This window comes from Hibiscus syriacus, unplaced genomic scaffold, assembly GCF_006381635.1.
Source record: "Hibiscus syriacus cultivar Baekdansim isolate YM2019G1 unplaced genomic scaffold, ASM638163v2 tig00110777_pilon, whole genome shotgun sequence".
Lineage (NCBI taxonomy): Eukaryota > Viridiplantae > Streptophyta > Magnoliopsida > Malvales > Malvaceae > Hibiscus > Hibiscus syriacus.
Window position 1 is genome coordinate 2,131,877 of NW_024062858.1, and position 13,483 is coordinate 2,145,359.

General features: G+C 36.6%; 2 protein-coding genes across 4 annotated transcripts; both read left to right on the forward strand.

Moving 5' to 3' along the window:
* The first annotated feature begins 1,471 nt into the window (after positions 1-1,471).
* On the forward strand, positions 1,472-6,634 carry LOC120140055. Of its 2 annotated transcripts, none has more exons than XM_039155114.1 (11): positions 1,472-1,902; positions 2,393-2,479; positions 2,648-3,561; positions 3,641-3,729; positions 3,842-3,945; positions 4,036-4,126; positions 4,478-4,553; positions 4,646-4,760; positions 4,849-5,380; positions 5,973-6,513; positions 6,608-6,634. In XM_039155114.1, the coding sequence occupies exons 1-10, from the start codon at positions 1,602-1,604 to the stop codon at positions 6,463-6,465; spliced, it is 2,802 nt and encodes a 933-aa protein (XP_039011045.1). In that variant the 5' UTR covers positions 1,472-1,601; the 3' UTR covers positions 6,466-6,513; positions 6,608-6,634. The 2 variants fall into 2 exon arrangements, with proteins under 2 accessions (XP_039011045.1, XP_039011046.1); XM_039155115.1 differs by having other exon boundaries at positions 1,772-1,902; positions 2,382-2,479.
* Positions 6,635-7,928: 1,294 nt separating this feature from the next.
* LOC120140047 lies at positions 7,929-13,191 on the forward strand. 2 transcript variants are annotated; one of them, XM_039155107.1, is made up of 10 exons: positions 7,929-8,084; positions 9,279-9,422; positions 9,519-9,655; positions 9,854-9,898; positions 9,992-10,045; positions 10,272-10,376; positions 10,461-10,664; positions 10,883-10,968; positions 11,539-12,566; positions 12,661-13,191. In XM_039155107.1, the coding sequence occupies exons 2-10, from the start codon at positions 9,284-9,286 to the stop codon at positions 12,882-12,884; spliced, it is 2,022 nt and encodes a 673-aa protein (XP_039011038.1). In that variant the 5' UTR covers positions 7,929-8,084; positions 9,279-9,283; the 3' UTR covers positions 12,885-13,191. The 2 variants fall into 2 exon arrangements, with proteins under 2 accessions (XP_039011038.1, XP_039011037.1); XM_039155106.1 differs by lacking the exon at positions 7,929-8,084 and adding an exon at positions 8,982-9,029 and having other exon boundaries at positions 9,193-9,422.
* Positions 13,192-13,483: the final 292 nt, after the last annotated feature.

Sequence of the window (13,483 nt, forward strand, 5' to 3'; positions counted from 1 at the left end):
ACTGTTTTAAACTATCATGTGAATTGTTTCAAATTTATGATGATGTTGAATGTTATTACAACACGATACATGTTTTCTGAATACTGGTTACCCGACATCTGATTTACCGGATTTTACTGATCTGATGTATGGTTTATGTAATTTCTGCATATGATTTTCAAGCATGAACCATTTTCATGTTTTAATGGATTGACATTTATTTTCACCTGAATACATAAATGTTTATTACTGTCAATGGGGTATTATTGAGGGAAGTATTTCAGGCTCCACGACTTTGTGCTCAGGGTAAGTCCTTACTGGTGTGCAGGTGAGTGTATGGTTCTGGGGAACCTACACATTTTGGTGATTAGAGTGATTGGATGGGAAAGTTAGTACTGCAGGCTCCTCGGCTTTGTGCTTAGGGTAAGTCTTTACTGGTGTGCATGTGGGTGTATGGTTCTGGGGAACCTACACATTTTGGTGATTGGAATGATTGGATGGGAAAGTTATTACCGCAGGCTCCTCGGCTTTATGCTCAGGGTAAGTCCTTATTGGTGTGCAGGTGGGTGTATGGTTCCGGAAAATATATAAAAAAATAATAGAAATCGGAATGAGTGGATGGAAATAGTGTTCATAATTTTAAATAAAATAAACTTGTTGATAAACTGATTTTACTGGAATATTTTATTAGTATGTGTTTATATACTGTTGGAAGCACACTGTGCTTTTTGGTTCATTCTATAGTTTTTACCCTTTTTCAGATAACAGCAGACCGTAAGCTAGCAGATTTGGCATCAGGGGAGATCAACTACTTATTTTGTACGAACGTATATCTCTATATGTTTTTCGGTTATGATTTGGTGACATGTATTTGCTATCGTTTTGGATATATCTGTATTATTAATATTTTGTTCTATATTATATCTAATGTATTATAAGTTCTTTTAAAAAAAATCTCTGAATGGGATATGTGACCACTTAGGTTTGGGTCTATCTTACAGACCGGGTCTGGGGGTTACACTAATTGAAAAAAAAATATAGATAGAGATATTATTGCTAGTATTTGTAAATATATGAAGTATAATTACATTATTTTTCAAGTTGGATCAAATTAGATATTTTTCATACTAAATCCAAATCTGACATGAATTTATCCTCTAAAAAACATGAAATGACCCGCCCAAACCCAATTTTTAAAAAATTTGATCCAATAGGATCGGGTCATATCAAAACCTGTCAGGTTCGGGTTATGTGTCTATCTCTAATTACGCTGTGTTACAACCGTAATTTAACACTATGATCAAACATGATATTATCCCAAATATTTTACAGGGGTAAAATATAAAATTTAAGTAATTTTTGCGGTGTGAAATGCAAATATAACGTTTTAAAAAAAATATTTTTACATATTAATTAAGGGGGGGAAAAAAGACAAGGGCGAGGGACACTCGATGATATGAATGAATAAGATAAGGAAAGATATAACAAAGAAATTCTCGCACTCCCTTTGTCTCCTTGTCTGTACCAACAACCAGAACCCTAAAACAAATCACCCTTCACCTCTGCGCCCGGTTCAATTCCTTTCGGATTTTTCACGCGCCGCTGTTTTCCCCCTTTTTTTAATGGCTTGTACATCTGCATCGTCGACTCCGAGCTCTCCTCAGCTTCGCCTGGCCTTGCGTTACAGGGAATGCAGGGAATCACGCGCGGTTCTCGTGGGGACACGGGCGGGAAAGCTCGATGGTCGACGTCTTCGCTTGCTCTCTGTTTCAAGAAGCAGGAGTAAAGGACTGGGACAACGTCGTAATGTTGCTTTGCGGATTGTGTCGGACTCCACTGCTGGGTCGGATACTTTTTCCGGATGGTCCGATTCAGATAGTGTTGAAGATTCCATTGGCTCGGGAAGGGACAGATGGTTTGGAGGTATTTATTTGTTATACTTTTGCACAAACTAATGTTGTTACCACTTGTTTTAGCTGAATTTTGGGCGTCTATTTTGTTCTCAATAGTTGAGTAGAAGAGGGGGGAAAAGGAAGAAAATGTTATCATTTCTATTTGAATTTTGGCTATTCTTTTTGGTGGTTTTTTTGTTTACTTGTGACCAGCTGGTAAAAGCATAACGCTTTGAAGGATTTATCCGAAAATAGTTAACTGATTAAGTTTTTAACCATGTTTTCTTACACTGAATGCTTCTTTACTGTCAATCAAAGGTATTCCGTATCAATGAAGCTGAGATTAATCATATGATATTTTGACGCATAATCTTGAAAATAGCTCTCATGGTTGCATGGGGGTTTGGGCAGATAGTGGGGCGGGAGTAAGGATTCTTATCTTATGCATAAATGGGTTTAAACTAAAATTGTCGTTTTCCATGTTATGGACTAATAACAATTCGTAAGTAGTTTGCTTCTAGGAATTGTGGGAGCTGGATCAGCTGGACTTGTTCTGGTAGCAGGGCTTTCCTTTGCAGCAATGTCCCTAAGTAATCGAAGTGCTTCGAGTAAGTGTTCTATTTCAATTGCACTTGGTTCTATTTTATTATGGTTTTCTATTTTTTTATTTGTTGTTACTTTTTCGCTTTTCTGTCTTTTATTGGACTTAATTAATTGAACAGACAATCATCCCTGGGAAGCGATTTTGAATGCTTGTACCATTTGTTGACTTGCAGGACCAAAGCAGCAGTTGGAACCCTTAACAGCTCAACAGGAAATTTCAATTGATACTGAGGGTGAAAAAGCTGAAGAAACTGGAACTGAAACAGGAATACATAAGGATCTTTCGGCCCCTTCAGAATCCAATGGCAATAGTGCCAGTAATACTGTTCCAGTTCCAGGAGACATGCAAAATGGTGATTCATCTTTGGATGGGGAGTCAGTTTTCCCGGAAACTGAAATTGTCGCTGGCTCTTTTGTTGCATCAAACCTTAAAGAATCAGATAGCAACCTTGATATCGATTCACCTGAAGCAACTTCCAAGACTGAAGACAAATTGATTAATGCCCGGGAAAGTATTGATACTAACTTGTCTGACCCAATAAACCTAGACAATGATTTTGATGAGGGATTACTTGGATCAGAAGGAAAAGATAATTTCAATATCTCGGATTTTTCTTCTAGCTCCAATTCAGTTACTGATCCTTCGGTTGTGAGCTTCTCAGTTAGTTCAGAGTCGGAACCAATTGTTGAACATCAGATTGTACCCGAAGACAATATGGAAACCATTGAATCATCTCTAACTGAAGAAAACATTGAGAGCCAAAAATTGTCTCCGCTCTTAGTTGAAATAGAGAATTCATCTCTGGAAGTGAACAAGTTAAATGAGACTGAGTCATCTGAAACAACTCCCGTGTCAGCACCAGGTAATTCGATAACAATTGAGCAAGGGGACATTGATTATAATGAAAGAAAAGATAGCATACCAGTTTCTGAATCACCAACTCCAAGGAGTTCCTTCTCCCCAGCTGGTATACCTGCTCCGTCTATAGTTTTCTCAGATCTACAGGGACACCCAGGGAAAGTTCTAGTTCCTGCAGTTGTTGATCAGGTTCAGGGGCAGGCACTTTCAGCCCTTCAAGTTTTGAAGGTATTTCATTCTTACTGATATCCAGAATTATTGGAGTATTGAATAATGAGAACTTGTGACATATCTCAATCTTTTCCAGGTTATTGAGGCTGATGCTCTTCCTGGTGATCTCTGTACACGTCGTGAGTATGCTCGGTGGTTAGTGTCGGCAAGCAGTGCTCTTTCGAGGTATAGGTGCCTTCCTTGTTTCTCCTATGCATGGAAGAGTGTGGCCTTTTGGAAATTAGCATGTTAGAGGTACCTTCATGCTCATAAATTTGATCATTTTTTCTGTTTGCAGGAATGTAGTATCAAAAGTTTATCCTGCAATGTATATTGAGAATGTTACTGAACTTGCTTTTGATGACATAACAACTGAAGACCCTGATTTTTCATCGATTCAAGGTTGAGAATAGGATTTCTTATTTTTTGTCATATTGGTAGAGTATCTTTTTGGTTATAATTCATTGTTGCTGATCAAGTTACATATTTCAGGCTTGGCAGAGGCTGGACTTATCTCAAGCAAGCTTTCAAATCAAGATTTATTTAGTAACAATCTAGGTCCTTTTTACTTCTCTCCTGAAAGGTATCCCTGTTCACACATTAAACTTTTGCAAAATTGGTCATCTTATTTATCTTGGTTAATGTTTTCTCCAATACCAATTTCCCACTATTTTATTGCCCGTCTGCAGGTTTATTTTTTTAATATCTAAGAATGATTCTTGATTATTTTCCCAAAGTTTTCTTAACCCATTTCCGTACAACTTATTTGTAAAATGTCAATGGAATATGTGCTTACGCTGACTGAAACCTAAAACAATGAATGGAATTGCATTGCAGTTTTATTTATATAACCATTAATTGCTTTATTTATAGATACAATGGTACTTCTGTTTTGTGGTTGGCCTCTTATTTTGTCCTTTGTTTTTTACTCTAGTCCTCTATCACGCCAGGATCTTATATGTTGGAAAATGGCCTTAGAGAAAAGACAGCTCCCAGAAGCTGACAGAAAGGTTGCTTATGTTTGAGTTTATTTATTTGTTCATTTCATCTTATATGGTTAGTGGATATGTTTGGTATTAATTTTACCGTTGTGGTTATGTAGATCCTCTACCAACTTTCTGGTTTCATAGACATTGATAAAATAAATCCTGATGCATGGCCTGCACTCACGGAAGACTTATCTACTGGAGAACAAGGAATAATAGCACTTGCTTTTGGTAAGTCATCTCAATGGTAATTACTTTCTCTAAGTTTCATCTTATTTTGATGATTGATATGCCTTTGTTATTGTCATTATCCTGATAGGTTGTACAAGAATGTTCCAGCCAAATAAGCCTGTGACAAAATCCCAAGCTGCCATTGCTATTGCAACTGGTGAAGCTTCTGACGTAGTGAGCGAGGAGCTCGCTCGTATCGAAGCTGAATCAATGGCGGAAAATGCAGTATCTGCTCACAATGCTTTAGTAGCTGAAGTTGAGAAAGATATTAATGCTAGTTTTGAGAAAGAGCTTTTGATGGAACGGGAAAAGATTGATGCTGTGGAAAAAATGGCTGAAGAGGCAAAGCATGAACTGGAAAGGTTAAGAGCTGAGAGAGAGGAAGAGAATATTGCCTTAATGAAGAACCGTGCTGCAATTGATGCTGAAATGGAAATTCTTTCAAGGTTAAGGTGTGAAGTGGAGCAGCAGTTGGAAAACATGACGAGTGACAAAGTAGAGATATCATACGAGAAGGAAAGGATTAGCAAACTACGAAAAGAAACAGAGGATGAAACCCAGGAGATTGTCAGGTTACAGCATGAGTTGGAGGTGGAAAGAAAAGCCTTGTCAATGGCCAGGTAAGGAAATAAACTTGATTATTATGTAGTTTTAAAATTGATACTTCAACAACTTAATAAAGAGGAACCAAAAATGACTATCCAGATATATATTAGATGCTTTATTTTATGGGATAATAATTACGAGAACATGGATACTTGATAGAATTTTTTTCCTTATATCTTTGTGGCTAAATAAATTGGGTGAAACTTTGCTGAATTCTCATTTTTTGGCATATCTGCTCAATCAATTGTCACCTTTACCAGGTAGAACTGGAAAAAATGCACCAGGCGTGATTATCACTGTTTAATGATTCCAATTTTTGTATAAATCTCTAAAGTATTTTCTTCAAAATCCATGTTAAAACTGTAAAAGTTTGACCCTCAGCTAACTTGGATTTTTATGATGGTCGTATTAATGTTTCTGCCGTGTTCCTTATCCATTTTTGTGGAAGAAAAATCATGAATAGCTTTGGCTTTTCTTCTTTTGGGGTTAACGCTATCATTTGGAGATTCTGTCTTTGCCCCTTGTTTCCATTTTTGTTTTTCTGAGAGATATGTTCCTGTGTTGTTCTCATTTGATTATGTAATATATGGTACAAAATAAATTCAGGGCTTGGGCTGAGGATGAGGCAAAAAGAGCAAAAGAACAGGCAAAAGCCCTGGAGGAAGCTAGAGAACGCTGGACGAGGCACGGCATCAAAGTGGTCGTAGACAATGACCTCCGCGAAGAGAGTGTTGCAGGAGATACATGGGTAAATGTAGAGAAGCCAGTTGCAGTTGAAGGAACTATTATCCGGGGTGAAGCTTTGTTAGGAAAGCTCAGGATATTGGCTAGTGAAGTAAAAGGCAAATCTAGAGAATTCATCAATAAGATTGTCCTGAGGATGCAGCATTTGATTTCGGTGTTGCAGAAATGGGCCTCCGAGGCAGGTGCAAAGGCTGAAGAATTGAAAGATGGGGCTGTGTCGAAGGCAAGGGGATCAGTACAAGAGGTGCAGCGAAGCACGGCGGGATTTATCTCGGCCGTTAAAGAAGGTGCAAAACGAGTGGCTGAGGATTGTCGTGTAGGAGTTGAGAAACTCAGTCAGAGGTTCAGAACATAACCTCCAAAGAGGTCAGTATTTTGATGGAGACTAATAAATAAATTTTGCAGCTGAGAAGCATGTAATTCTTCTTCTGATCTCTGGTCAGTTCATATTAGATAGTACGAGCTATCAATGCGATGATGTTGTATTAATAATTGAAATCAATTTGCTGCTGCTGCTCTATTTTGTTTGTAGTAATAATTAAATATAAGTTTTGAAAGCTATGAAACACATATTTAAGTTGGTTCAATGGTATGGTTTAAAGCGCGTAAATTTAGTCAATTATTTCTAATTAAAATAAGAACTGAATTGATAAAATATATAATTAAAAGAGATCAAATGTATTATTATACAAATTTATTTAATTGTCACGTAAAGAATTTTTTTTTTGGATAAATAATCACGTAAAGAATTTTAAGGTGACTTAACTGAAACTAAATTAAAATTTTAATAATCCAATTAACAAATTTTTTAATTTAGTGGTTGAAATGGAATCTAACCAACATATTAGTGGCCTTTCGGGTATGTTACCTTATAATTTAATTATAGTGAGATTAGGGATGAGCATGGTTGGGTAAGATGGAGTTTTGGTCGTCCCGATCACAATTCGAGAATTTCATACCCCCATTCAATATTTTATTTGATTTGATTTTTGAAGACTGAAGAGTCTTATCCGCCTTGAAACTGACTCTAAATGTGTAGGTGTTCACTTTAACATGGTTCCAACCTTCGAAACCTTAAGTTTACTTTTTTTTTAATAAAAAAAAACTAAAAGAACAAGAAAAAAGGAAACAAAACCCCAATGATGAGTAAACTCATATGGAGAGAGAAATAAAATAATCTTATTTCAGTTTTATCTGACGATGGAGGAAGGAGATCGAAAACAAAGGAGAAGAGTGATTTTAAATTAAATTTATGAACATCAATATATTTTCGATAAAATAGACCATGTATTTGAAATTAGAAGGTTTTGAAGAGGTTAAAAAAGTTTGGAGGTTAACGATAATCGATGACAACTACGGATACAATTGTTTTAAGATTTTTAAAATTCGAGAGTTGAGTGAGATGCGAGAATTTTTGGGAGGAGAGGGAATGAAGAAAGAAAAAAGAAAAAAGAATGAAGAAATAATAGTAAATATTTTTATAGTAAAATATTATAGGTCATTTTTTTAATCTTAAAAACGATTTCAATAGAAACCCAATTATCACTCTCAAACTTAGTCTATCTACTCTTGAACTTTATTTTTTTTTAAAACCAATATTAAACCTATTTTTTAAGTAAAATACATTGAAATTGAAGAAAGAGCCCCAAAGGTAAAAGAGTTGGGCTTTAAGGCTTTTGAATTGGAGTGATTGAGGAATCAGAACAAGCACGTAGCCACGCCACCATATCTCCCTACGTTTTTATTGAAGCTGAAAGAGGGTTCCCCTTTCCACCCTTTTTTATATATATCTTACAAATCGCTCCCTCGGAACTCTCTTTTCATTTTCTTCCGCTACAATTTTCTCGCCCGATCATTTTCCTTCGGTGATTTTCCCTTCCACCAAGCACTCCCCAATCCCCTGCTCCTCTGCTCTAAATCCTTGCTTGCGATCGCTTAAGATTCTGTCTCTCCTCTAACCGATATCATTCACCGGTACGTTTTTCGATCGCTTCACTTATCATATTTTTTGTGTTTTTTGTTTTTTTACATTCAAGCCTTTATCGCGGATCACGTGACTCGAAAGCCCTAACTCGTTTAATTTGTTTTAATTATTTATGATGTTTATATGGAGTTTTAGCTGTTGCAAGCTCTAAAAATTGGAACTAGATAGTCGGAGTTTGAATTTTATCTTATGTGAATAATGGAAATTGGCCGAAACTAAGTTCAGTAGTTATATTGTGGCTTGGTGAAGAAAAATTCTAGAAAATGCGTCCTTTTTTATGCTGATAATAGACAAATGAAGGTTCGAGAAGTAATTTATTTGTAAATGTAGACAGTTTATTGGGCTCTGTTCTTCTGCAATATTTGATTGTCATTTTTTATTTATGATTTGTGATTTTTTTTCTTGAAATTAAAATTTTAATATTTGCTCCCTACAAATGAATTTTAATATTAATTCTTAGGCTCGTTATTTAGTTGTTTTGCTGTAAAAATGCTAGCGGACAACTTGGCTCCATTGATGAATTATTGTTATGAATGGCTTTAGTTGCATAAGTTGTGCATTAGATGGTTAGTGCCTGGTTTCAGATTTGGATAGTGAGAATTCATCAGTCCTCATTTATTTAATATATGAACTGTATGTTTTCAATTTACTAGAATCTTTCTATATGCGATCTTTGCATTTGATTGTTATTTCAGAATTGCTAAGCATGAGCATAACATTATTGCTCTTGTCACTATGCTTATCACAGCGGCATGGATGTCTTATATGCATATTGAGTATTTTGGAATTAGGTAATGTTTGATGGCATATCTTGGTTGTCCGGTAGATGCATATGCAGATGTGGGGTTGAGGGTAGTGTCAATATGAAACATTGTTTGCTGTTGCAGATTCAGTAAAAGATGCTAATGAAATCTTCATTTTTTGGATAATGAGTGGTAGTAACGTCCATTTTATTGAAGTCATTTTACATGTTTTACATATATTGCTTGATTAGCATCTATTCTGAATCATAGTTTAGTAGTGTGATCCAATATTGAGTAAATCATGAATGTAAGTAGATTTTTCAGGATCTTAATTTCTTCTCTTACTCCCTTTTAGTTGCAATGGCATCTTTGAGTTAGTGGTTGTGCGTTGTTTGTTTGCATAAATGCCTGTTGCAAAACTCAAGGCTGCCAGTTCTGCAGATGTAATGAAATCAGAGGAGCCAAATGATTCTTTGGACACTTTCATCAGACAAGCTATTGGAAAAGAGCCTCTCCTTTCATTTTCAAGGGCTGGAGACAGCTCGGTCCAATGGATTCAATTGCTGCACGCCTTGGATCAACAAGGTACCTGAAAATTAGTTGATGGTTAAAATCATTGGCAAGAAAATATTATATAACTCATGCTACACTACTTGATTTTCTTGCCTATATCTCTGACAGAAATCCCTGGCTGGTCTTTACTCACTCCCCTGAAGGTGCAGATGCAAAAGTGTGACAAGTGTTCACGAGAATTTTGTTCACCCATTAACTACAGAAGGCATATACGTGTGCATCATAGGTTGAAAAAACTTGATAAGGTTTTCTCAGTCTTTGAAACAGAATTAGTCTATTATGTTTATACTTGGTGATTTTCTCTTGCAATTTCTTTTTTCTTATGATGCTTCTTTAAGATTCTAGCCTCTTGGAAATTTGAGGTTTACCTCCGTTACTTCTGATGTTTTTTCCTTTTTAAATCTCTTAGGACTCCGCTAAACAATGTTGTTTTAACATTGTAGGATTCTTCTAAAAATAGGGACCTACTAGCTGCATTTTGGGACAAGGTATTTCTTTCTTCACATTTCCCTGTCTCGCATATTTCGTTTTAAGTTATCCTCTTAGTCATTTGTTGCCGTTCTCATTTATATCATTTACAGCTGTCAGAGGATGAGGCAAAGGAAGTTATATCATTCACGGATGTAGTATTGGAGGTAATTGTTTAATTTTTTTCTCCTGTTGAATCTTTGGTACATCATTTATTAATATTCAAGTGATATCCACATCTGGTTTTCATATTGTATTTGTTAGTTTTGCTGCATTATCTTCTAACCAAATGATTGTTTCTTGCTAGGATATATGTGCTCATATTGTGTGATTATTGATATCGTTTCTCCTTATCTCCTAAACAGTTTCTTCCTTTCTAACTATACCTTCTAGGAAGTTCCAGGATCTTCAGTTATAAAATCATTGACAACACTTGTAAAGAGAATAGGGCTTCCTGCTGTGCCACAAGTTTGCTTGAGGGCAGGTTCTGCTCTTCTGGTAAGGAACATATTTTGTTATGGATCTGAAAGCATGCTAATGCATTCTTATCCCATGGATGTCATATGCCCTAAATCTTTGCAGGACCTTGTCCAAGCTAGACCCACAAGGTTTCCAATATCTTCCCGAGAATTATTAAGTATCCTTGATGATGCAAGTGAGAAGACTTTCCTTTGTGGTGCAGCAGTCTCGATGCAAAAATATATTTTTGATGGGGAAGCAGGAAAGGTTGGTCTTCAAACCAAGAACGTGGTTGCTTGTACCAGCTTCTTGGTAGAACAGAAATTGGTACTTTTCTTTATTTTTCAATTCTTTCAAGGTTGATTTACTCGGAAGTTTTCATGCAAACTTATGAATAATTTGGTCGGCAAGCATATGGCTATCCCTAGTCATTGGGACAACCAGTACAATAGCAGGATAGGCGTGCTTGTGATTCGTGAATCTGTCTACTTTTTAAAATTTTCCCTTTATTGTTTCAAAATCAAATTAATCTTGTTTTTGTTCAGGTTAAAGCATGGCTTGCAGATAAGGATGCTGAAGCTTTGAGGTGCCAGAAGTTGCTAGTGGAAGAGGAAGAAGCTGCCCGGAAGAGGTGCATATTACTTATTCCCCTTGTTTAACAAAGTAATTTTTTTTTTTATATTTGACGCATGTGAAAAAGTTGGACCGTTTGCAAATCTTCTCCTTCCCTCTTTTCTCTAAAAATGTTCCTCTTAGCATGACAGTAAGTGATTCTCTTTTAATCATCTCTGAGTAATGTCTGGGAGGACAAAGATCAGAGAAGTATTTTGAGTAATTTCTTCTTTTCCAGGAGTTAACAAACCCGAACATGTGGTATAATTACTAAAATACTTCCAAAATATGTGATGCAGACAGCTTTTCTCCTCAACTGATTTAAAGAGTGAAAAAAGGGAGAAGATACTGGTGTAAAAGTAATTTTGCATTTCTTGAACAGAAATGAGTAACTATAATTTGAAGGTGTAGAACTTGTATATGGAAAATTAATCATGTGATAGGTTTGGCAGTGGTACCAGGTAGTTCCTAACACCTAAGTTTATGTTATTGATTAATGACATAATTCTTCTGAAATAGTTCAACATCTTACAAAAAGAAAAATGGAAGAACCTTTGATTAGCTGATTCTTTTCATGATTCTTCACTAGGCAAGTTGAGCTTCTTGAGAGAAAAAGACAGAAAAAACTTAGGCAGAAGGAGCAGAAAGCTAAGGAACAAAAACCCTGGGAGACGGAAGAAGGTAAGCAGAACATGGACGATTCATTGGAGGTTAATACTTGGGCTGATGCATCCAGCCCTTCGGCTGCTTTTGATATTGATGGACAAAATGCAGTCATATCAACAGATCAAGTACTTCCATCCCTAGAACCCATTCCTTTCCCTAACACCGAGGAGGGTGCAGATGACAGAATTCAGATGGGGTTTAGCAATGGATATTGTGAGCCAGGAACTAGTCAGAATGTCGGAAGACGAGTGGAGCCAGTAGATGGATGTCAGCGTATAGTTGTTGCTCGATGGCAGACTCCACCCAAATCACAGCGTGTGGTGCTTAATGGTTTCCATGCTAGTCATAATTCTCATGGATTTAAGTTTGGAGGCATGAATAAACATGGAACAAACAGGGAATGGAATGCTGCTATGGGTAATAGTAATAAAATGTGGAGCCGAAAACCTAAAGCAATAAATGATGGGGATAGTTTGAGAATTAGAGCAGAGAAACAAGCTGCAAATCAACTTGATCTGAATAAGAACCCGGAGCTTATAATTGGCTCTATATCCGTCCCACTAGGAAAGAATCTAGCTGAAGCCCGTGACAGGTACCCCGTGGAGTGTCAAACACCAAAGAGGAACAATGTTCAGGAGAGATTCAGCAAACATGATCATGTTCAGGGTGTTGCAAACCGATCAACCATTAAGTTTTGGAGGCCAGTGAGCCGACAAGAGAGAAAAACTTCACTGCCAGTCCAAAATGGTGTTAGAGAATTTGAGGTGGAAGTGATTGCTGAAAATGCAGTCCAGATCTCGTCCAGTGAAAGCTGTCTAAGGCGATCTTCAGTAGATGGTAGCGATGATGTAGTAAGAATGAATCTTTCTTCAACACTCGAGGAAAGCGTGCAGGTGCAACCAGGAAACTTGCAGTTTGACAGCAATGCTTCCAAGGTCTTTCTCGCTGGGAGTAAGTTGGGATGTTTGATATATATGCATTAAATTTATTGCTATGAGTCCATTTTTACTCATCGTCCCTGATAAACTTCTGATTGGCTTTGTAGGATGGAAGAAGGCTATTGCAGGCGAACACATGACCGTGGTTCTATCCTCAAACCTTGAGCCTTCAGGGTGCTCAGAGGCTGAAGTCGACTCGTCAGAAAAGTGTATGGTTAAGGCAGGGGCTTGTGAGGCTTCTACCGTTGGAGCTGCCATATGCAAGTACAGAACGAAGCCTGAAAAGGGTGCAAAAACAAAGTACATTCGGAAACAAAGGTCTGCCACCTAGGAACAGGAGGAAAGTGGGGGGGGGGGGGAATGTTTATTAGCATCAGATCATTATCATATATAGTATACTATTTGCAAAGGCTCCAAGTTTTACCACCGGTCGGTCTTCTGTCGGAAAATTGAAGAAAGGTAAGAGGTTTTCGCAGTAAATGTTTTATGATCCTCTCCTGGTTTCTTAAGGTGATAGAGCAGTTTCAGTAGTTTTTAAGATTTTTTTTTCTGTTTTGATAATTGTTTTTTCTTTGGCCTAATTTGTTGCTGTAACAAATTGGGGTTCGCCGTCTTGGAAAGGTTTTTTTGGGGTTCAAGTGTAAGTCCATTTTTTTTATATTTGCTTTATACTTTTGACCATTGGAGGTTTAAGATAATTATTTTTTTTTTCATTTTGACTGATCGAATCTGATAATCAATTGAAATTTAAATATTTTTATTCAATTAAATAATGATTTTTTTTCTAATGATGTTTTGAAAATAATAATTTAATTACTAACATTATCAATCTATAACAAACTAGTCACTCAGCAAGTTTTGTTATTTGTTATCGTCTGCCTTATAAAACAACCGATGTGGGATTACACGAATAATATAAACTTTCATCAG